General features: G+C 50.8%; 4 protein-coding genes and 1 pseudogene across 5 annotated transcripts in view; 3 read left to right on the top strand and 2 right to left on the bottom strand.

Moving 5' to 3' along the window:
* Positions 1-1,336: 1,336 nt before the first annotated feature.
* LOC128045033 (NEDD8-conjugating enzyme UBE2F-like) lies at positions 1,337-10,137 on the bottom strand (annotated as a pseudogene).
* On the top strand, positions 10,081-14,516 carry NICN1 (nicolin 1, tubulin polyglutamylase complex subunit). 2 transcript variants are annotated; one of them, XM_052635900.1, is made up of 6 exons: positions 10,081-10,267; positions 11,572-11,688; positions 11,947-12,060; positions 12,678-12,749; positions 13,066-13,170; positions 13,245-14,516. In XM_052635900.1, the coding sequence occupies exons 1-6, from the start codon at positions 10,136-10,138 to the stop codon at positions 13,284-13,286; spliced, it is 582 nt and encodes a 193-aa protein (XP_052491860.1). In that variant the 5' UTR covers positions 10,081-10,135; the 3' UTR covers positions 13,287-14,516. The 2 variants fall into 2 exon arrangements, with proteins under 2 accessions (XP_052491860.1, XP_052491851.1); XM_052635891.1 differs by having other exon boundaries at positions 11,512-11,688.
* A 520-nt stretch (positions 14,517-15,036) lies between these two features.
* On the top strand, positions 15,037-19,505 carry AMT (aminomethyltransferase). The gene is made up of 9 exons (XM_052635880.1): positions 15,037-15,126; positions 15,230-15,397; positions 16,106-16,186; positions 16,497-16,628; positions 17,016-17,094; positions 17,377-17,522; positions 17,610-17,790; positions 18,410-18,565; positions 18,665-19,505. Exons 1-9 carry the CDS (start codon positions 15,037-15,039, stop codon positions 18,841-18,843), a joined length of 1,212 nt encoding a protein of 403 aa, XP_052491840.1. The 3' UTR covers positions 18,844-19,505.
* Positions 19,506-19,843: 338 nt separating this feature from the next.
* Positions 19,844-22,903, bottom strand: TCTA (T cell leukemia translocation altered). Its single transcript, XM_052641580.1, has 3 exons — positions 22,500-22,903; positions 22,114-22,168; positions 19,844-21,135 (listed from the first exon to the last, which is right to left on the bottom strand). Exons 1-3 carry the CDS (start codon positions 22,720-22,722, stop codon positions 21,093-21,095), a joined length of 321 nt encoding a protein of 106 aa, XP_052497540.1. The 5' UTR covers positions 22,723-22,903; the 3' UTR covers positions 19,844-21,092.
* Positions 22,904-23,148: 245 nt separating this feature from the next.
* Positions 23,149-23,393, top strand: part of RHOA (ras homolog family member A) — a 50,416-nt gene continuing 50,171 nt past the window's right edge. The window contains exon 1 of the mRNA XM_052636863.1: positions 23,149-23,327. The gene's annotated coding sequence lies outside the window, so the exon portion shown is untranslated. The remainder of the gene's footprint in view (positions 23,328-23,393) is intronic.

Raw genomic sequence — 23,393 nt, 5'->3', positions numbered from 1 at the left:
GCTGAGAAGAAAGGAGAGAGGGTGAGCAAACAGGGGGAAGTAAACCTGTAAGCCTGGGACAATGTGGAGGCTAACGTGGCCAGAGCAGGGAATAGAATAGAGTAAGAGATAGATTAGGAAGGGAGGGCCAGAGATGCAGTTTAAAATGATTATTGCTTATTGTTATTTTGGGGAAACAAAGGACCATTTTGGGAAGAAATTTGATGTTATTGATTAAATGTAAGAATATTTATTCTCTCACAGCCATGATCTAACCATTTATAAACCCTAGAACAGCAGATCTCAAAGTTTTTATTTTGAGAACACATACACTCCTTTTATTTTTTGCCTTTCATTTTTTTTTGTATTCTTCCTCAAAAGTTGCTTAACCCCCCCCCAAAAAAAGTTGCTTGACCTAACATCTTTCTGTCTGTGCTATACAATGAAAATACAAACTAAATGAAAACAAAACAAAACAAAAAAACAAATAAAGTGTTAAATTGTACAAATAACAAATCTGTCCCAAAATATACTTAAATAAAATATGCATTTCATTAAGGGATCTACTATGCATTCTGGGAGCTTCATAACATCTTGGCAGGACCATAATTCGTGGAAGGAGCTAAAAGAATTTGCGTGCAATCACAGTTTGGAGCCTGTTTCTGATTGCCAACCTGCAACCTACAATGAACACATCATTAGCATCACCTGAGCAGGGAATTTTGGGAAAGTGCATAAAAGCAGCTCTAGCCTCAATGTTGAGTTAATTACAACTTCTCGGGAACCTCATCAACAGCCTGTACAGTGCAGTTTCCAAAAAGTAAGCATGTTAAGGTGAGCAGACAACTCTTTAGAACCTCAAACACATTTTCTTCCTTTATTTATGTGTAACTCTGTCTGCAATGGGCAGGTGTGGAGTGGTTTTTACTCGACTGGGGAGGGAACAACCTTCTGGTTTCAGTTGAAGACAAAATTCTTTTTTTAATATATAATTTTCTTTCTTTATTTCAGCTGTGCTGGGTCTTCACTGTTTGCATGGGCTTTTCCCTAGTTGCAGTCCGCAGGCTTCTCATTGCAGTGGCCTCTCTCGTTGCGGAGTGCGGGTTCTAGGGCGAGCGGGCTCCAGTAGCTGCAGCGTGTGGGCTCAGTAGTTGTGGCTCCTGGGCTCTAGAGCACAGGCTCAGTAGTTTTGATCCACAGGCTTAGTTACTTCTTGGCATGTGGGATCTTCCCGGACCAGGGATTGGAAACTGTGTCTTCTTCATTGGCAGGTGGATTCTTTACCAGTGAGCCACCAGGAAGCCTGGAGATAAGCTTCTTAATGTGCAATCCATGGCCTTGCGATCTGCTACGCCAGTCATCTGGCCTAACGCTTCATGTAGTCTTCAGCTTTATTCCGGAAGTCCTCCTTGTCCCACAAATCATGTTCTGCAGCTCCAATATTTAGTGGATCATCGAAACTCAAAAGATTAGTAAACAGTTTAATCCCCAAACAACATCCTTCCGTGTCCTCTTGGGAGTCCAGCCAGTGCCCCAAGCAGTCGAGAACATTGAGTTTTCTCTCAGTAAACTTAGGGGTATTTCGCTTGTCTCTGTGATGCTGGGGGCGCCAGATCCTGGACAAGCATTTCACTTTGGGAGGCAGCATGTTGTACGTATCGAAAACTTCAGTTAATTCGCCACCGTTGTAGTAACCCTTATCCGGAGTGACAGCTGAAAGCAATGGAACTTGTTCAGATTAGGAAATTGCACTTTGCACGTACAAAGTAAATTAGCTTCAGGTTCTGCCACCTCTTTAACAAGCAGCCTGTCTCACGGACACCCACCGAGTGGAGTCAGAGGCTGTAAGTGACACCCAGGACTCTTTGAGACCACCACCCTGCTTCAATTTGCTTGGCAATGTCAATATTGTTGTTGTTTTTGTGAAGTTGAGCCCAACTCTTTGTGACCCCGTGGACTGTAGCATGACAGGCTCCTCTGTCCTACACTCTTAAAATAACCGAGGACAACTCAAGAGATTTTATGTGGGTTATATCTCTCGAGTAGATGTTTATGTGTTCGAAATTAAAACAGGAAACTTTAAACTTTTTTTTTAGCTGCACTGCTAGGCACATGGGAATCTTAGCTCCCTGTGATCTTCAGGTCGTTCAGTTGTGTCCAGCTCTTTGTGACCCCATGGACTGTAGCCCCCCACGCTCCTCTGTCCATGAACTTTTCCAGGCACAAATACTAGAGTGGGTTGCCATTTCCTCTTCCATGGGTTCTTCCTGACCCAGGGATCAAACCTGTGTCTCTTGAGTTGGAAGGCAGCTTCTTTAAGGCAATGGCATCCCACTCCAGTACTCTTGCATGGAAAATCCCCTGGACAGAGGAGCCTGGTAGGCTGCAGTCCATGGGGTCGCTAAGAGTCAGACACGACTGAGCGACTTCCCTTTCACTTTTCACTTTCATGCATTGGAGAAGGCAATGTCTTCTTGCCTGGAGAATCCCAGGGACGAGGGAGCCTGGTGGGCTGCCATCTATGGGGCTGCACAGAGTCGGACACGACTGAAGTGACTTAGCAGCAGCAGCGCCACCTTAGCTCTAGTGCTAACCCAGTTTGTGCCCCCTGCTGGGGAAGGGTGGAGTCTTAACCACAAGAGGATTAGGAAAATCCCTATTGACTTATTTAAAATAAGCAACAATATAGCAGTAGACTTGCCCTACAAGAAATGCCAAAGGGAGTCTTTCAGGTTTAATTGAAAGGACAGGATGTAACTTCAAACCGTCATTTAAAATAAAGTGAACTGGAGAAGGAAATGGCAACCACTCTTGCCTGGAGAATCCCATGGATGGAAGAGCCTGGCAGGCTATATATAGTCCATGGGGTTGCAAAAAGTTGAACACGACTGAGGGAAAAAAAATAAAAATAAAAAAAAATAAAGTGAAGTGAAGTCACTCAGTCTGTCTGACTATCTGTGGCTCCTCCGTCCATGGGATTTTCCAGGCAAGAGTACTGGAGTGGGGTGCCATTTCTTCCTGACCCAGAGATAGAACCCAGGTCTCCCACATTGTAAGCAAGAAGCTTTACCGTCTGAGCCACCAGGGAAGTCAATTATTTAAAGTAAAGAACACTAGTAAAGGTAACTTCATAGGTAAATATAAAAGCCAAGATTGTTATACACCGAGCCCGTATCTCCAAACCGACCGAGAGAACAAGTCCACCACAGTAATGCAAAGGCAAAAAGGGAGTTTATTTCTAGCGCACTAGGGCCCAAGTCTCATCCAGCACAGTGGAATCCGACAAGAGCCCCGAACAAAGGAGTATGGCGGCTTATATACAGGCAGTTCTTTGTCTCAGTTACAGGAGTAGCTGGCGTTACATGATTGGCTAGGCAGGATGAGCGCATGTCCTGTCTCTTTCTGGTTGATGTGTACGGGAAGTCTTCCTAATTTGGTCAAGGAATGTTCTGTTAAGGAAACATAATTCAGGTCCTGGGCTTAGTGTACCTCACTGGGCTTGTCATAGCCGGGATTTGACCCCTAACAAGATGAAGATACTTTTGATGTGATTTGTGATGTCTTTTTTTCTACATGATTTAAAAGGCAAGTGTATAAAACAACTATTATAAATTCATGTTGCTCTGTTGCATCCAACTCTTTGCAACTGTATGGACTGTAGCCCTCTAGGCTCCCATGGACACCATGGGACTTCCCAGGCAAGAATACTGGAGTGGCTTGCCATGCACTCCTCCAAGGGATCTTCCCAACCCAGGAATCCAACCCAGGTCTCCCACATTGCAGGTGGATTCTTTACTGTCTGTCACTGGGGAAACCCCAAGTAAGCCACTAAGGAAATAGTTTAAAAGGATACAAAAAAAGGAAAGAACAGAATTAAAGTGATATAATACATAAGAGCAACTGAATTTTTTTTTTTTCAATTTTTTGGTCTCACCGCGTAGCATGTGAGATCCAGGCTCCCCACCCATGGACTGAACCCAGGCCTCCTTCAATGGCAGCAAAGTATCTCAAACACTGGCCTGTCAGGGAAGTCCCTACATTGAATGGAGTAAATAAGGCTTCCCTGAACCTTGTTTCAGGGAATAAGGTTTCCCCACAAGGTGTTTGAGAGTGTAACTCAATTCTGATACTATCTATCTGGAGATATAATCAAATTCCATGGGTCAAGGGCTCAGTGCCACAGACTGCCCTCCCCTGCAGATAGAGGTCACAAGCCCAGGTTGTTACCTGTGCTTCTAACCAACTGGCTACATGTTGAGTTTACAATAACCCTCTCCAACTTAGGCTTCCAATCTCAAATCTTGTCACCTGTACTTCTGACCCCCTGGCTATACATCAGAACTTCCAAAGACCTGCTTCTCAATTTCCAACAATTCACAGAACTCAGTGAAACATCTTAGTTACTAGATTACTGGTTTGTTCTAAGAGGATTATTAAAAGATACCCATCAATAGCCAGAAGAAGAGATACAGAGAGCCAGGCATGGCAAGGGGTGTGGAGGAGCTTCCATTCCCTCTCCAGGAACCACTCTCTGCACACCAGTCCAGAGGTCTCTGAACCCTGTCCTTTTGGGGTTTTTATGGAAGCTTCAGTCACATGATTGATTAAATCATTGGCTACTGGTGACTGACTTAACCTCCAGCCATTCTCCCCTCCCTTGAGGTCTGGGGAGTAAGACTAAAAGATCTCCTGCAATCAGCCCCCACCCTTGGGTGGGATCCAAAAGTCACTTTCCCTGAAGGGTTTTCAGGATTTGAGGACAAGAAGCCAAGTATTATCCCATTGCTCTTATCTCCCAGGAAATTCCAAGAGTTTTGAAAGGTTGTGAACCAGAAACTGTGGGTAAAGATCAAATATATATGAGAAATATATATTTTGGTCATTCAGATGACATATGTAGTATTTTTATTATTTATGTACTGGCCATGCTGCACAGCTTGTGGAATCTTAGTTCCCTGGCCAGGGATTGAACCCAAGCCCTTGGCAGTGAAAACAATTGCATGCCCAGCTGCTCTGTCATGTCTGACTCTTCGCAACCCCATGGACGGTAGCCCACCAGGTTCCTCTGTCCATGGGATTCTCCAGGCAAGAATACTGAAGTGGGTTGCCATTTCCTTCTCCAGGGGATCTTCCTGACCCAGGGATCAAACCTATGTCTCCTGCATCTCCTGCATTGGCAGGCGGAGTCTTTACCACTGAGCCACCTGGGAAGCCCAAAGCGTGTGAGTCCAGTCTTAACCACTGGACTGCCAGGGAATTCCCCAGATTGAAATTTTTTTTTTAATGGTCTATCTATATATATCTATAAGAGACTCACTTTATTTATTTATTTTTAAATATTTATTTATTTGGTCTTAGTTGCAGCACGTGGGGTCTTTGATCTTCTTTGCAGCATACCAGATCTTTTTTTATTATAGTTGAGGCATGTGGGTCTCCCTTGTGGCATGTGGGATCTAGTTCCCTCATCAGGGATTAAACCCGGACCCTCTTGCCCTGAGAGTGCTTAGCCACTGGACCACCAGGGAAGTCCCGAGACTCACTTTAGGTATAAGAGCACAAAGAAGTTGAAACTAAGGGGTGGAAAAATATATCCCATTTGAATAGTAACCAAAAGAGAGCTGTGTGGCTAAATGATCGTAAGGCAAATTAGACCTAAGTCAAAACAGGTTACAAAAGACAAAGAAGGAAAATATTAATAAAAGGTACAATAGAGCAAGAAGATATAACAGTTATGAATGTACACACATCTTACAACAGAGCCCCAAAATATTAATATATGAAGCAACAATCGACAGAATTGAAAGGAAAAATACACAGTGCCCCAATAATAGTTCAGTATTCCACTATCAATGATGGATAGAACCAGACACGATCAATAAGGAAATGGAGGACTTGAGCAATACTGTAAACCAACGAGACCTAACAGATGTTCAGAACATTTTATCCAGCAATACCAGGATATACATTCTTCTCAAGTGGTCGTGGAACACTCTCCAGAGTAAGTCATGTGTTAGGCCACAAACAAGTCTCGATAAATTTAAAAAGATTGAAATCACTTGAAGTATTTTTTCCTTTCTGGTCATAATGGAATGAAACTAGATATCAGTAAGATAAGGAAAACTGAAAAAAAAAATGTTATATATGTGGAAATTTAAAAACATACCAAAAACAAAAAACCATACTGTGTGATGATTAATCTTATACATCAATTTGAAATGACCAGGGAGTATCTAGATATTTAGCCAAGCATTATTGGGTGTGTGGGTGTGTGTCTGAGGGTGTTTCTGTGTCAGATTAACATTGGTTTATTTCTTTTCTCTCTCCCCTTTTTTTTAGTTTTTGAGATTAATATTTGAATAGATTGAGTAAAGCAGATTACCCTCTCTAATATGGGCAGGCCTCATCCAATGAATTGAATTTCTGAATAGAACAAAAAGGCTGAGTATAAAAGGAAACCCCTCACATCTGATTGCTTGAACTCAAACATTGGTGTTTTTTTTTTTTCCCAGCCTTTGGGCTAGGACCAAAACATCAGCTCTTTTAGGGTCTCCAAGCCTGCCAGCGATTGGACTGGAATTTATACCATCAGCTCTCCTGGTTCTTATGCCTTCAGACTTGAACTAGAACTACACATTGGTGGGACTTCCTGATGGTCCAGTGACTGAGAATCAGCGGCGCTGCCAAAGCCTGGGATTCAATTCCTAATCAGAGATCTGGATCCCACATGCTGTGCTAACTGAAAAAAAATAAAATGAAGAGTCCGCACGCCACAAGAAGATCAAAGGCCCTGCCTGCCACAACTGAGACCTGGCAGAAGCAAATAAATAACAATAAATTATTTTTTAAAGAAGGACTATACACTGGCTCTCCTGGGATTCAGATCTGCAAGCTGCAGATTGTGGGAGTTCTCAGCCTCTGTACTCACAGCAACCAACAGTTTGTAAGTTCATAAACTTAATCTTTCAGTTGAGCTCGCTCTCTCCATACATATATGGAGCAGAGGCAGCTGTCTACCAGAGAGATATGACCTGAGACTCATCTGTGATGAGGGCCCTCATGTGTCTGCTGTCAGAGCTGAGTCCTGAAGACCACAACCTGCCTGTGTCCTCCTGATTCTCAGGAGGCCTACAGTCCTCTGGAATGTAGGGAAGCCACTGCTCCAGTATGGGGCAGGGAATGCTGCTCCCTAAAGGAGAAACCCTCAGGAACCTGGAAGGACCCAAGCAAGGAGTCATTGCTGCTGCTGCTGCTAAATCGCTTCAGTCGTGTCCAGCTCTGTGCGGCCCCAGAGACAGCAGCCCACCAGGCTCCCCCGACCCTGGGATTCTCCAGGCAAGAACACTGGAGTGGGTTGCCATTTCCTTCTCCAATGCATGAAAGTGAAAAGTGAAATTGAAGTCGCTCAGTCGCATCCGACTCCTAGCGACCCCATGTCTGAGTCAAAATGGAGATAGCAGGGAGCAGTCTGGAAAGTCCAAGGTTCCCAATTATAATGAAGGAGGGAGGGTCTTCTGTCACTGGAGGCCTCTAGGTCTCGGCTGAGAAGGCTCAGCTCCTCCAGACTGCTCCTTGGACTGGCCTGGAATTGTGATTTTGATGCCCCACTATAAGAATTCTATGGGCTACACTGGGCCTGTGTCTCTTGGAGACCTCACACAGAGAAGGCCCGGGTCACCAAAGGTGGAGGGTTTGCCTGGAGGGTTCTGACTTATAAAGAAGGAATGCAAAAGGGGCTCTGGTTCCCGCTCTTCTCCATACTGCTTTCTTGGCTTCGGAAATCACTGAACTGTGTCTGGCCTCAGCTTTGTTATGGGCTCCATAAAGCAGGCTTAACTGACAATTTCTGGGTCATTGTTTCCACAGGTTTCTGGAAGGATGGTGGTGATGATAAATAAGATGGTGAATTTTTTTCTTGTTGAATTATGTTCCTTGAGGTATAACTTATTTTTGTTTGTTTTTAAATTTGTTTATTTTTAATTGAAGGATAATTGCTTTACAATCTTGTATTGGTTTCTGTCATACATCAACATGAGTCAGCCATAGGCATACACATGTCCCCACCCTCTTGAACCTCCCTCCCACTCCTTTTTTCTTATTATCTTTATTTTTTATTTCTTTATTGAGGCATACTTTTTTTTTACAAATCAATATTTATTTATTGTGGCCCTGCTGTGTGGCCTGTGGGATCCTAGTTTCCTGACAAGGGATTGAACTCACGCCCTAAGCACTGGAAGCCAGGGAAGTCCCAAAGGCAGTATAATTTATATATAATAAAACGTACATACATTGAGACTTCCCTGGCAGTGCAGTGGTTAAGGTTCCATGCTTCCAATGCAGGGGTGCCAGGTTTGATCCCTGGTCAGGGAACTAAGATCCCACATGCCCCGTGGGGAAGACAAAAAATTAAAAAAAAAATTTTTTTTAATGCACATATCTTAAGGATTGTTTAATGAATTTTGACAAAAGTCTAAAGAAATACAACCACAGCCAATCGAGTCCTAGAACCTTCTCATCCTCCCCAAATATTCACCCGTACTTCTTCATAGTCAATCTCCTCCCTTCACCCTTGGCCCCAGGGAAAACTGTTCTGATTTATATTATTCTAGATTAATTGTCACTTTTCTAGAATTTCACGTAAGTGGGACCATACCATATGAACTCACTTGAGTCTGACTTCTTTTGCTGAATATAGTACATTTGAAATCTAGTAGTGGTACTGTGTATATCAGTTGTTCATTTGTTTTTTATTGTGGTAAAACATACATGACATGAAATTTACCATTTATTCATTTAACTGTATACATACTTCATTGGCCTTATGTACATTCATAGTGCTGTGTACTTCTCACCACTATTTTTAGATTTTTTTTTCATCCATCTTGAACTAAACCCCTGTACTTGTTAAGCAACAACTCTGTATTTCTCCCTCCCCAGGCCCTGCAACCTCTATTCAACTTTCTGTCTCTCTGAGTTTGCCTCTTCTAGGTACCTCAGTAGAATTATACAATATTTGCTCTTCTATATTTGGCTTATTTACTTAGTGTAATATTTTAAATGTTTTAAATATTTCATCCATGTTGAAGCCTGTGCCAGAACTTCATTTCAAGGTTGAATAATTCCATTTTGTGTAATTACACTGTTTACCCATTCATCTGTTGATAGACAAGTGGATATGTTTATTTCTTTTTATTGTTGAGTAGTATTTCATTGTATGGCTATACCACGATTACCTAATCTGTTCATTTGCTCATGTGTTGGACATCTGGATTATTTCCAAACTTTGGCTATTATGAATTAAGCCCTTGAATGGACGCTTAATTCATTTCTCTTGGGTAAATACTTAAAGAGTGCAACGGCTGAATCATATTTTAGGTATAAATTTAGTCCATAAAAAATGGCCAAACTGCTTTCAAAGTGGCAGGAAATTATCAGCGGATAAGGGTTCCACATTCTCAGTTTTTAATTGTAGCCTGTCTAGTGGGTGCAGGATTGGAGAGGGAAATGGCAACCCACTCCAGTATTCTTGCCTGGAGAATCCCAGAGACAGAGGAGCCTGGTGGGCTGCTGTCTATGGGGTCGCAGAGAGTCGGACACGACTGAAGCGACTTAGCAGCAGCAGTAGCAGTGGGTGAAGGGAAGTTCTAATTTGTATTTCCCTGATGAATACTCATGTTAGGCATCTTTTCAGGGGCATATTGGCTATTTATCTTCTTTTGTGAATTATCTCTTCAAATCCTTTGCCCTTTAAAAAAAAGGGTGGGAGGGCTTAATAACTACTGCAATCAATGTCTTCCTGACATGCTCACTCATGCTTGCAACTTTACGCGCTAAATTAAGTCCACCCGTCACAGAGGCAGAAACGGAGTAAGACTTCGGGTGCCTAGAGAGTTCAGCACGATTGTATCGACGGCTAGGCCGTTCCTGGGCGTGGTCTGCGACGGACCTCTACGGCTCACTCGCTCAGTTATTGGCTGCAGGAGCACTTCCGCAAGCACTTCCGAATTCCGGCCGCCCCGAGCATCGGTGACTGGCCGGGCTGGCCTAGCGCGAGTCCTCTCGGGAGTTGTAGTTCCTGAGGCCCTGCTGAGGACGCCGGGAAGAACCACTGGGCAGAGGCCAGGAGCGGCGGTTGTGAGTTGTAGCGGCCGCTGTCACCATGTCCCGCGTGTCTGTCCCCTGCCATGTGAAAGGTACCGTGGCCCTGCAGGTGGGCGACGTGCGGACCTCCCAAGGCCGGCCTGGTGTGCTGGTCATTGATGTCACCTTCCCCAGCGTCGCGCCCTTCGAGGTGAGCAAGCCCTGTGGGCGCGACCGGGGCTCCTGGGCGGGGCTTATCTGGGAACTCGGGCGTGTCCCAGGCAGTGAATCGTTTGCTGAAAGCTTCTGCGGTACCTCGCCCGTAATAGTCAGTTAACCATTTCTTTATTCCTTTTGTTAACACATATTAGAGTGCAGTTTCCTCTTCTGTTCACTTCAACATCTCTCCCCCATGTCCAGAACGGTGTTAACACGGAAGTGCCAGAGTAGTAGGCTAAGTGCTCGAAATAACAGTTTTGAACCAAACAGAGGTGCGGGGCGATTTTGTCCCTGGCCACTGGCTAGGTATCATTTGACAATGAATTACCCCCATACCTGCTGCCTACACATTCCAACAGACCCTGCTGTTCAACTCAAACCTCATCAGGATCTTCCCAGTGGCTGCAGTTTCCAGACTCCAGTTACCATGAGTAACTGGACACCGCAGGCCCTCAACACGGGACAAAGTCCACTTTCTAATGGCTTGAAGTTCAGAGCCACTTTGTGTCTTTGCCCTCCTTGCCTCCCGGCCCCACCCACTTTGTCCTGTAGTGTATGGTTCTTACTCAAGCTATTCCCTAGGCTGGGAGACTTCATTAAAGTGCCCAACCCTGGTAATCCTGATTCAGTAGGTCTGGGGTGGAGCCTGTACACCTATACTTTAAAAAATTTTTCCTTCAGTATTTTTTTTTTTTTTGGCTGCATCACGTGGCATGTGAAATCCTAGTTCCCTAACCAGGGATTGAATCCCAGCTCTGGCAGTGAAAGTGCCGAGTTCTAACCACTGGACCACCAGGGAATCCCCTCCTTGATTAATTCTGATGACTATCCAGTGATGAGAACTATTATAACTAGGCTGAACCACTCTCTGTCACAGGCGTGTGCCAGGTTCGCTTCTTGGTGCTCCTTTGTATGCTACTTTTACATTTTCTACCCTTTGACCGTCCACTTGAGGAACTCATCTGTACATTTTCTGAGTCCTCTGGAGTTAGGTAGGGCTCTGACCTGTGGCAGCATGAAGGACATACGGTGATACCTGAGATCATGGTTTGTTTGCATGATGTGCTTATTTAGACTGTGAGTTCTTCTAGGAAAGCAAAGCCCCATGGGTTCTTATTGAAATTGTTAGATTGGCAGAAGAGTCCATTCCTCAGTGGAGGAAGAGGTGGTGCTTTTGAAACCCCTCCTGCCCTGGACCTTGGTCTGATTTGTTTTGGTGGGTTGTATGTGCCCTAGTTGCAGGAGATCATGTTTAAGAATTACTACACAGCCTTTTTGACCATCCGTGTTCGCCAGCACACCTCAACACACACTCCAGCCAAGTGGGTGACCTGCCTGCGGGACTTCTGCCTGATGCCTGATCCGCATAGTGAGGAGGGAGCCCAGGAGTACGTATCGCTGTTCAAGCACCAGGTCAGCTGGGACTCAGCATGGCTAGGGCAGCCCAGATGAGGGCTCCCAAGGGGCCTGGGGTCTGGGCCAGGGTACATGCGCAAAGAGGGGTGGGCAAGGCTGGTCTGGGTTGTGGTTCTTTGGTAAGTGCCTTGGAGGATACTTTTCCTTCTCCAAGGCCTGGGGAGAAGGCCCCTCAGCTCAATCCTGGTTGGCTCCTGGGCAGTGAGCCGGGCCTCTCTGGGTCCTTGTGTGTGTGTCTGTGTGTGTATGTGTCAGATGCTGTGTGACATGGCCCAAGTACTGGAACTGCGCCTGATTCTGCGACAGCCATCACCACTGTGGTTGTCTTTCACAGTGGAGGAGCTTCAGATCTTCCAGCAGGGACCAAAGGTGAGTGACCGGCCCAGAGCTGTTGGCTGGCCCTTTCTCCAGCTATGGCTGGAAGGCCTGGGGGTGTGGGTGGCAGTGGGTGGGTAAGGATGGGGAGACTCACAGGGAAATTAGCCAGGTGGGAATTCTGGAAGCTCATGATGAGAGGTGAGGGCATGCCCTCATATTTCCTGACTTTGGGGGCTACTTGGGTTCCCTGGTGGCTCAGAGGTTAAAGCATCTGCCTCCAATGCTGGAGACCCAGGTTCAATCCCTGGGTCGGGAAGATCCCCTGGAGAAGGAAATGGTAATCCACTCCAGTATTCTTGCCTGGAGAATCCCATGGATGGAGAAGCCTGGTAGGCTACAGTCCATGGGATCGCGACTTCACTCGCTCACTCACTGCCTCTTTCATATCTGGAACTTTCATGGACCAGAATCTGCTTCTGGCCCTTGTCTTCATGGGGCTTCCTTTTGCAGCAGAAAAACTTAGGCAGTTTATGTGCCCTTGGGTCCTGAAAAGGATTTTCTCAGTGTCTGGGGGTCAGGGGCCCTTCTCTCTGTCGTCAGGACCTTGGGCTCTGGTTCCAGGGCTCTCGTACTGTGCCCTACTCAGGGCAGTACCCTTTGCTTTGCAGAGCCCTTCCATGACCTTCCCCAAGTGGCTGTCCCATCCAGTGCCTTGTGAACAACCCACTCCCCTTCTTGAGGTAAGCCCTCGCCCTGGGTGAGAACCATATGTGAGCAGCTCTGGTGTCCAGCACAAGCCCAAGGGGACACCTTTCTGCAAGAATCTGGGGGTAGACCCAGGGCCCTTGGTTCACCCTGTGGGACCTCCCTTCTGGGATCTGAGGCATCTCTGTGTGGGGCTGGGCTACCTACTGCACATCAGGCCCCATCGTCATGTTTCACAAGTCATCTGGGAATGTCAGCTGGAGGGCCCCACAGCCCCACTTGGCCTCTCTGGAGTTCTGAGGGCACTGCTGGGGAGAGACCCATGGCCACTGACCCCTCCTTCTGGAGCAGGGTCTCCCAGACCCCAGCAGGGTATCATCCGAGGTCCAGCAGATGTGGGCGCTGACAGAGATGATCCGGGCCAGCCACACCTCCACAAGGATCGGCCGCTTTGACGTGAGTGATTGCTTCCCTCTGCGTGGCTCCCTTTGGCCTGAGCAGGTCAAGTCTGATGGGCTTTTGTGTTGCAGGTGGACGGCTGTTATGACCTGAACTTGCTCTCCTACACTTGAGCCGTGGCTCATCGAGACGTTGGCCGTCCATGCCCACCTAGGCCCAGTTTGGACCCCCATCAGAGGCTGCAGTGCTGTCCCCATGCATTCCAAGTGTTGCCTGCATGCACCTTCTGTCAGGACCACGTTCACAGAGTCAAGATTCCTGGGGGCTCACTGTGTTGCTTTAGCATGAGCTCCTAGAGGGGATGCACTCTGTCCTCAGCTGACTGCAACCTGAAACTCCTTCTTCTCCCTAAAAACACTCCAGTTCTGTTACTGAGAATCCCTCTGTGCCCTCTGTTCCCCTGCCAAGCTGCACATTCCTGTCTTCTGCCTGCTCTCGCACCCCAGAGTGCAGTGGGCTAGGGTCACCTCCCGGAACCTTGGAAGTTGGCTATATTAATCGCTTGGAAGCTTGAGGGAGAAACAAGAACCCCGTTTCTTCCTTTTGCGCCTCCTAATGGTCTCTCTCCCTTTGTGTTATGCCCACAAAAAGAAAAAATTCCTGTCTAAACCCTTCTGCTGCTTGCCTTAGGAGCCACACAGGGCTGGGAAGTGGGGCAGCCTGAGTCCCTTGGTCTCTGAGCTGGCTCCTGGATGTGTGTTCAAATGGGTCTGTCCACCTGTTGGGTCTGGGCGGTGCCTCCAGCAAGGCTGGGGCCTGAAAATGAGTCCTGGGACTTGTCTGCCATCTGACGGAGCCCAAATCACATCCTTGCCCCTCCTCCATTCACCCCCTTCTACAAGCCATGCTCAGAATGATGAGGGATCAACCTTGGTGGGGTGGTGGGTCCGGGTGAGGGGTCACAATGGTGTTTTTTGAGAAGCTGAGATTTCCTGCAACCCCAGACCAGCAGCTGAATAAGACAGGCTGTTTTTCTTATGAGAAAATCCTGCTTCTCTCTGGTTTTACGTGGCTTTCTTCTGGCGGCTACCGGGAAGCAGTTCGGCAATGTGTGTTGGGGCTCAACAGCTTTCTGGGGGAAGGTCAGCCACCTTTTGTGGTCACCTTCTGCTCTCCACCATCAGAGTTCTTGCAGGTGGAATCTGCCTGCAGGGTCATTGACTTAGCCCCATTCAGCTTTTGCTGAGAGGGTAATGATCACAGTCTTGTGCTCAGGGAGTAGCAGCCCTCAGTGTGTGTGGGTGGGAGCCGGGAGGTCCCTGGGATGGCAGACCTCCTGCACAGCTGTGTCCCCAGCACAGGGCCTAGTGTGCAGCAAGATCAATAAATACCTGTGGAATGCATCCCTGTGCTGGCTATCTATGTTCGCCCAGGGAGAGGGCAGGAGACCCTCCCAGGAGGCCAGCTTACAGTGGTATTCTGCCTACCAGGCTGGCTCCACCCTCCTGTGCCCTCTCCACCCCTTCCCCTCCCCCCAGGTGACCTTACAGGCCTGTTTTCCCAAACTGGTAATTCAGGCCTTTCAGCCCTTTGCAGAACTTTGGCCCTTTGGAGGCAGGGCAGTTAGCCGGGGGAGGTCTAGCCCCCAGCTCTATTTCTGAGTGTTTTCACTGGTTCCCTGTCTGCCCTGGTCAGATGGAAGAAGCGCCCGGGGCTATTTCCATGCAAGAGGAGTCAAGGCATTGTGCCTGCTGCACAGTGCTGGCTAAATCCCTGCCTGCCCTTGGGGCTGCCCACTGTCTCTTGTAATTCCCCCAGGGCGGGGGGAGAGAGACCTATTTAAGCAGGGCCCGGACTACATCTCCCAGCGTGCCTGGCAGAGTGGTGGCCTCTGTGCGTCGGCTGTACCAGTTGTGGGCAAACATGCAGCAGGCTGGGAGCGTGGTGTCCCGTCTGGGCTCGCGTCTGCAAGTTCGGCCCTCGGCCCCATGTCGTTCGCTCAGTTGTGCGCAGGTGGGCCGGAGGCTGCTGGGTTGTGTTGCCAATCTTGGAGGGTGGGGGAGGGGAGGGGTCTGGGGTCTGGGGCCTTGGTGGCACTGAGCCTGGCCGCCCGCAGGACGTGCTCCACAGGACACCGCTCTATGACTTCCACCTGGCCCACGGCGGGAAGATGGTAGCGTTCGCGGGCTGGAGCCTGCCCGTGCAGTACCGGGATAGCCACGTGAATTCACACCTGCATACACGGCAGCGCTGCTCGCTCTTTGACGTGTCCCACATGCTACAGGTGAGCTGGGGGAGGGCACCGACTGCCAAGCCTAGGGTCCTTGCCATCCACAGCAGTTCAACCCTTGGCCTTCATTGCTGGGAGCTGGATGCCCAGGGCAGCCCTCTCCGAAGAGTTGGAGGTCTCAAGGGTGTAATAATGGACTATAAAAGTAAAGTGAAGTCGCTCAGTCGTGTCCGACTCTTTGCGACCCCATGGACTGTAGCCTTCCAGGCTCCTCTGTCCATGGGATTTTCCAGGCAATATACTGGAGTGGATTGCCATTTCCTTCTCCAGGGGATCTTCCCAACCCAGGGATTGAACCCGGGTTTCTCGCACTATGGGCAGACCAATTTAGAGGGTCTCCTGCTCATGTCCCCATCTCATCTCTCCAGCCTGCTCCCACTTAGGGGTACCTCAACGTCCCGGGGGTTTCTGGGGCTACCACTCATTGTCATCCACCGTTCTTGGTGTTGGTTTGGAAGAGGGGGTATTTTAGGAGGGTACCAGGCCCTTTCAAGTTCCCTAACTTCTCTCAGCGCATCTCTTGAATTGGTGAATGTGGGGGAGTTAAAGGGGGATCTTCTGCCTCTAGCAGAACAAAAAGACTAGTCAGGCACTTTGGCTGAGTTGGACCAGGCTGTGGGGGCAGGGAAGATGCTTCCTTGTCCATTGCCTTCCAGACTGTAGCTACTGCAGTGACCTGAAGCTTTTTGCTCTCTTTCCCAGACCAAGATATTTGGCTGTGACCGGGTGAAGCTGATGGAGAGTCTAGTGGTTGGAGATATTGCAGAGCTGAAGCCAAACCAGGTGGGGTCTCTCTCTTATTTCTGCTCTGTGAGCGTCCTTAGATATGAGCCAGCAAACCCATCTGAGTCCTGGCTTCAGGGCTGGGGCACAGAGCTGGAGCAGACATAGTTTCTCAGGACCTGTATTCCTGGGGAATGGAGTCCCTACGGGGCCTGGGCTGACCCAGCTTGCTCCTTGCACCTCCATCCCTCAGCCCTGCACAGGAGGTTTTATGAGTCTGTGGTGGTGGGGTGGGGCCAGGGGTGGTTTGCCTCACACTTGACCTTGGCCTCTTGGAGCTGGAGGCAATGATGCTCCGCTTTGATGTCAGGGAACACTGTCGCTGTTTACCAATGAGGCTGGAGGCATCTTAGATGACTTGATTGTGACCAACGCCTCCGAGGGACACCTGTATGTGGTGTCCAATGCTGGCTGCAGGGAGAAGGACCTGACCCTCATGCAGGTAAGTCCCTCTTGTGGTATTCTAGGTGCCATGTCCTCCTTATTCAGAGTTGCATCCTTGTCCAGGACAGACCTGGAATGGATAAGGGGTTCAGAGTGACTGTATGAAAGAAAGCAGGCCAGAGTGGGCCCTTGTGTTGAAGAAGTGGGGGGCAAGTAGGGAGGTGAAGCTGATCCTGGCCCCTAAGTGAGCATCCTCTGGTGAAGGTGGAGGGCTGGAAGCTGGTGTTAGAGCTTGCAAACCGGGGCTAGAGTCATCCCTAGCATTTAGTAGTCACATGACCTTGGAAGATGAAAGCCCACTGTGCTGAGCTCTGTGGCACCTGGCCCACAGCAGGTGCTCAGGGAAAGGGATCCCAGAGCTAATGGGATATTTCTTTCCTTTCAGGACAAGGTTAGGGAGCTTCAGAACAAGGGCAGTGATGTGGCCCTGGAGGTGATGGATAATGCTCTGCTAGCCCTGCAAGGTAAGTGGGCCAGGCTGGGCTTGCAGCTGACTTTCACCTTCCAGGTTTCCTCTACTGCTTTGCATGAAGGCCGTGCTGGGGGCAGGTGAGGGTGTTGCAACCTAATTCTGTGTTTGGTATCCTGCCCTCCTTATACCTGCCATGAGGCTCTGTGGGCAGGCGCATCTCCTTCCATCTACAGGGTGGGGCTTGCTCAGGGCTTGTTCTTGTCCCTGAGGGCTGGGATCCAGCTCCCTGGGGCACTAGGACCCGGACATTTGGTTACTGGCTCCCTGGACCCAGGTCCCACTGCGGCCCAGGTGCTACAGGCTGGTGTGGCTGACGATTTGCGGAAACTGCCCTTCATGACCAGCGCTGTGATGGAGGTGTTTGGTGTGTCTGGCTGCCGCGTGACCCGCTGCGGCTACACAGGAGAGGACGGTGTGGAGGTTTGTCAAGAAGTGGGCGTGCGGCGGTGCCGGCACTGGATTCTGGGGCCAGCTGCCCCACCTGCTCTGTCTGGTTGTCCCTTGCAGATCTCGGTGCCGGCAGCGGAGGCTGTCCACCTGGCAGCAGCTCTGTTGAGAAACCCCGAGGTGAAGCTGGCAGGACTGGCAGCCCGGGACAGCCTGCGCCTGGAGGCAGGCCTCTGCTTGTATGGGAACGACATTGACGAGCACACCACACCGGTGGAAGGCAGCCTGAGCTGGACACTCGGTGAGCTGGGCTAGCACTCAGGGAGGGGGGATCCTAAAGGCTGGAGGGACCCTTACTGAGACCAGCCAGCCCGGAACTGCTTCCAAGGCTGTGTAGCATAGAGCAAGGGACACAGCCTCCCTGAGCCTTCATTCTCTGAAGGTGCCACAGTGGCTTTGCCCAGTAAATGCTGAGGACTCTCAACAGAGGTGAGGTGGGCAGCACAGCCTTCAAGACCAGGGGGGAGGAGGTGGGTGACTCACTGCACTGCAGGGGAAGGAATCAGGTCTAGGGGGGCCCTGAATAAAGGAGCCTTGATGCTGGATGGATGTTGTACACGTGGGCATGCTCAGTTGTGTCCAACTCTTTGTGACCCTAAGGACTGTAGCCCACCAGGCTTCTCTGTCCATGGAATTTTCCAGGCAAGAATACTGGAGTGGGTTGCCATTTCTTATTCCAGGGCATCTTCCTGACCCTGGGATCAAACCCGCGTCTCCTGTGTCTCCTGCACTGGCAGGTGGATTCTTTACCACTGTGCCACCTGGGAAGCCCTGGAGGGATGTTACTTGGGGTCCTTGTTGCTGGGACCTTCTGTGGTCAGAGGTCTGATGGACAATGGCTTAAATCTGTTATGTTCCAGGGAAGCGCCGCCGAGCTGCTATGGACTTCCCAGGAGCCTCAGTCATTGTTCCCCAGCTGAAGAGCAAGGCACAGCGGAGGCGTGTGGGGTTAATGTGTGACGGGGCTCCCGTGCGGGCACAGAGTCCCATCCTGAGTCCAGAGGGTACTGTGATCGGTAGGTGGACCAGGGAAGCTGGAGCCTTGTCCTTCCCCTAGGAGGGTGGGGGCCCTGGGCTGGCAGGGGGGTATTGATACACGGTCTCCGCCCGGACAGGTGCTGTGACCAGTGGCTGCCCCTCACCCTGCCTGAAAAAGAATGTGGCGATGGGTTATGTACCCTATGAGTACAGTCGGCCAGGCACCCCGCTGCTGGTAGAGGTGCGGCGGAAGCAGCAGCCGGCCGTGGTCAGCAAGATGCCCTTTGTGCCCACAAACTACTATATCCTTAAGTGAGGGTGACTGGGGGACGGGGCCCTTCCAGGAGCCTCACACTGGAGGGCAGTCTAGCAGGGGTTAGTCAGGAAGCTCAGGCAGAAACACACCCAAGGTGGGTGGCTAGGTGGATACTGGTTCTCGTCTGGGTGAGCGCGGACACGCCACCCGTTGCTGCCTCATGTCGTTGCCACTGTATCTTTAAGAGCGCATTTCTGAGTGATGGGCCAGCCCACATGCCACTGGCCCCTCTCTTGCCTGCTGGAGATCAATTCTGGTATCTCATCCTTCCAAAAGGCTCACTTCAAGGGGGGAGAAAGCCTGCCCAACCTACCTCACCATGGTTTCTCACACTGCAGTGCCGGCTACCTCCTCTAGTTCACTGGCCATGAAGGCAAGCCGTTGCCTCTCTCCGGGCAGGGATGTGATTCCTGACTCATAGAGGGTTGGCCCAGTAGGGCTGTGGGGCCCGTGTGTAAACTCAGGGGTGGCTGACGCAGGCATGGATCCACTCTTTCACATTCTCCAGTTGGCCCAGTCTGCTGCCCAGTAGCCAGCCACACCAGGCCAGGCTCACCAGCTGTTGTTCTGAGCCCCAGGGCTGCTATGGACAGGCTGGGCCTCCTCCCCAGCTTGCCTTATCCTGGGCTGACCTTCACCCCTGGGACTTATTACTGGACTCCACAGACTACTAAAAAAATTAATAAATAAATGAGCTTCCTTCCTTCTTGTTCACTAGAGTCTCTAGCTTCACTGTTCTCTGAACACAGGCTTCCTGGGGGTGCCAGTCTAATGCCGGCCTGCCTGGCCGAGGCTCAGAGGGGGTTCCCCTTGAGGCAGGCAGCTCTCTAAGAACTAAAGTGGTGCCCCTATTTGGCACCATCACTGCTGGTAGGAAGCTGACATCCCCTCTCCACCTCTGCAAGTCTGGGTGCTCAGGGGCAGCGGCCCCCAGGGTGTTCCCTCCCCAGTTTCTGCTGTGCATGCGCACTCCGTCCTGTCTGAATAACCACACAGTTGATGCACTTTCAGGTTTAATAAGCCACATCCTCAGTTGAGCCTGGGGTGAAATGTGAGACCAACTGTGAAGTGAGTGTGGTGTCTGTTGTCAGTAGGCGGGCCCGGGGCTGCAGAACCATCATCCCACCACCAGTCCTCATGCACGTGCTCAGCACAGTCCTACTCCAGTGCACAGTGCAAAGATGGCCTAGGCTGCCAGATGGCAATGTGACATTTACCAGAGAGGAAGCAAGCAGTGGGACACTGAGGTAGCTGCTGGCCCAGCAGAAGCAGGCAGAAGTACGACCATCGGGTAGGGAGGCAGGTCTGGGCCCACACTGCTCATCTGGAGCTCGTGTGGCCCACTGTGGAAGTGGCAGGGCTGCCTAGCATACGGGCAGGACGAAGCTCCTCTGGTCCTGGGTAAAGATGGGAAGTGGGGAGGCTGCAGGGCATGATGGGGCTGTTCTGCACTAGCTGCTTAGTATGTCCCTGTGACTGGTGGGGCACAGATGCACAACCCCATGGGCACTTAGGCAGTGGGGGTGGGAAGTCACCCCTGAGACTCAGCCTCTTTTAGGTACCCAGCTTCCTTCTGGGAGGGATTAAGAGGTGTATGAGTATGATGCTTGGGAAAAAAACTTACACAGCCTGACTCCCACCTGGAGAGGTCAAAGGAGGTGGGTGTTTGGTGCCTTCATGTCTGGAGGGTGCCAGCTGCCCCGTCTTATACTAGAATGGACAGCTAAGGAGCCACAGAATATAAGGCTGTGTCCAGGACAGGATTCCCTGGCTCCCTGCCAGCAAAGCAAAAGCGAAGAAATACAGCAAACTCAAGGTTCAGGGGAAAACAGACCTGCCTGAAAAATCTCAGAGGTGATCAACCTCAGGCTTCCTCTCAGGGACAAATCTCTACAGGATCACATCCCAGGGAGATGGGAGGAAGAACAGGAAGAAGCCAAGACAGAAAATGGACTGTTGGCCTCCCCAACCACAGAGGCTTCTGAGCTGACCCCTGAAAGGAGGAGGAGGTTTTCTCTCCTTAAGGCACCCAGATCAGGGTAGAGGCAAATTCTTTACTGGCCCAATGCCTGGGGCTGCTGAAGGCAAGGCCAAGGGCAGTGGAGGCCCAGCCCTGCGAACACTGGGGTACACCTTGCCCCCAACCCCATCCCTTCTGCTGTTGTCCCTGGGGTCTGGGCAGCAACAGGACTCAGTGTGGGAGCCAGGAGACCCGGTGATACCCCTGGAGACCCCTCTGCTGGCTTCCCTTATTCTCTGTGGGTTTTGAGAGGTTCATTTGCTGCTGTTTCCCTGAAAGTGACAGAAGAGAAGAGGAGTTATTCCATGGACAGTACAACAGTCTACTCTTGGGGGCTGAGCTGGGCTCAGAAAGGCCACACTATAACCTAGACCTCTCTGCTGAACTTCCACAGCCCTCACTGTGGTGGGAAAGTCCACCACCTTTCACCTGTAGGCTTATTCTTCCTCCTGCTTCTCCACTTTGTGCATGGTGCTCCCATCCTTCACCAGTTGCCAGGGACAGAAACCTGTGCAGTGGCAGGCCTCCTAACTGGCCTTGTGCCCTCTCTATTGGATAGGGTGTTCCAGGTCCCTCCATGCCTTCATGTTTGGCCTCTGATGTCACATCTTTGTCTATCCTTCCAATATGTCACCCTTGTTCTTGCCTCCGGGCGTTGTTCTGTCCATTCTCTTTGCTTGGTACACTGCTTCACCTTTGCCCTCCGTTTAGGTGTCTGACTTGGAAGACACCTGCTCCGACAGCCCTCACCTCTGCACTGCTGCCCGCCCTCCCTTTAAATCTCTAGCTCTCCCTCTGAGCAGGGCCTGGGGTGTTGTTCTCTGGACCCAGTGGGAACCCTGCCATGTGGTAGGAGCTCAGAGATCACCTGAATGAATGCTGTGACTAGTGACTTCATGTTTTACACATGAGGAGCTGATCCTGAGGAGGCCAGTCGGGGCACTAAGGACAGAGAGTCCTGCCTTTCCAACTGAGGGGCTTACAGTGGAGTGGAATCCTACAGACTTGCCACTTCATCTCTGAAATTGTGACAATACCATCTGCCCCACAGGTTACTGAACAGGTTATGGATGGGCTATTCAGACATCAGTGTCATGAAGTCTGAGATCTACTGCAGGCCCTGGAATGTGCTGCGAATGCCACTAAGCTGGTGGACTCCTACCTTGAGAACTCCCTTCCCCTGTCCTCAGCTCAGGAGTGGCTTCTGCCTACTAAGCGCATGGGGTAGAAATTAGAATAGATTTACTCACCAGGAAGGGAAATGCGTGGAGCCATCAGGTGTGGATCCGTTCTGGCCGCCCAGACCTGGGGGCAGGAACACATTCAGAAATGCATACAGGCTGGGGGTGGGTATCTGAGCAATTATCAGCCCAGGTCAGAGGTATTGTTTGCTGGACAAGGGACTAGTGGTATTGTCTGATGGGGGTTCAAAGGAATTTGTACGTGATGGGTGGACTGGTGGGGTTTCCAGTGGGAAATGGTATGTTGACATGGGTCGGGGGACAGCATTAAGTTGTGATGAGGTTCTCAAGGGATCAGTGGTAGTCTGGGGGGGGGGGGATTCGGAAGAGCCCAAAGGTACAGTCTATGGCGGAGGGGGTGTGGCCGGCCCACGGAAACTGGTGGGGAGTCTCACCTGGGCGGTGATACAGCCCGGTCACCGTACTCCCGTAGAACCCCCACGCCAGCTGGATGCTCAGGAGACTTAACACCAACCAAAGTAGCAGAAGCTTAAAGAGAGTCACGCGCATGTCTTGCGCCTCCCACTCCCGAAGGAACTCGCTGCCGAGGGCGCCCAGCGCGCCCAGCACCGTGGCCGGCAGAGCCTGCAAGGACTGCCCAGACCAAGGCTCCGCCATGACTGGCCGGCGCCTCACCCGGGGTACTGTCACCGTTGTCCCCACTGCGCAAGCGTCTGGTCTTCCGGGCCCAGGTCCACTAGTGCGCACGCGTAAACCTAAGCAAGGCGCGTCTACCTCGCTTGCGCGAAGAGTTGGCAGTTTGGGGCGGAGTATCAAAACCGCGCACGCGCACCTAGCCCCACCCTGCTAACTTAAAGGATGAGTGACTCGAGGAGTATAAAATAGCAACCAGGTCTTTTATAGCCCTGGAGTTCCCGTGATGCCCCACGCGGCTGCAATGATTGGTTAAGCGCCTTGACTTTAGGGTGTGGACGCGCTCCTGAGCAATCGTGGCTGAGCAAGGAGTGCGCGCGCGTGCGCGGGGCCGCGACTGGCGCCGGCTCGAGCCCGCTGGGCACGCGGGAGCGCGCACGTCGCTCCCCGCCCTCCCGCCGCCGTCGCCGCCCGCTCTTGGTTTCTCGCGCTCCCCGCCCGTCGCTCTCCGTCGGTTGTCTCGTTAGTCAGCCGCCGCCTCCTCAGCCACCCGCTGTAGTCTTCGAGCTTGCGACTCGAGGACAAGCGTCCTCGGCGCGGAGAGGCCGGACTCGGAGTCGTCGCCTGAGGTGAGTGAGAGGGTTCCCTCCTAGCGCCGCGGCGCCCCGGGCCCGCCCGCCCGGCACTCTTCCGGC

The sequence above is a fragment of the Budorcas taxicolor genome, chromosome 1 (assembly GCF_023091745.1).
Source record: "Budorcas taxicolor isolate Tak-1 chromosome 1, Takin1.1, whole genome shotgun sequence".
NCBI lineage: Eukaryota > Metazoa > Chordata > Mammalia > Artiodactyla > Bovidae > Budorcas > Budorcas taxicolor.
Note: the sequence above shows the minus strand (reverse complement) of the source record. Positions and strands in the feature narration are given on the sequence as shown.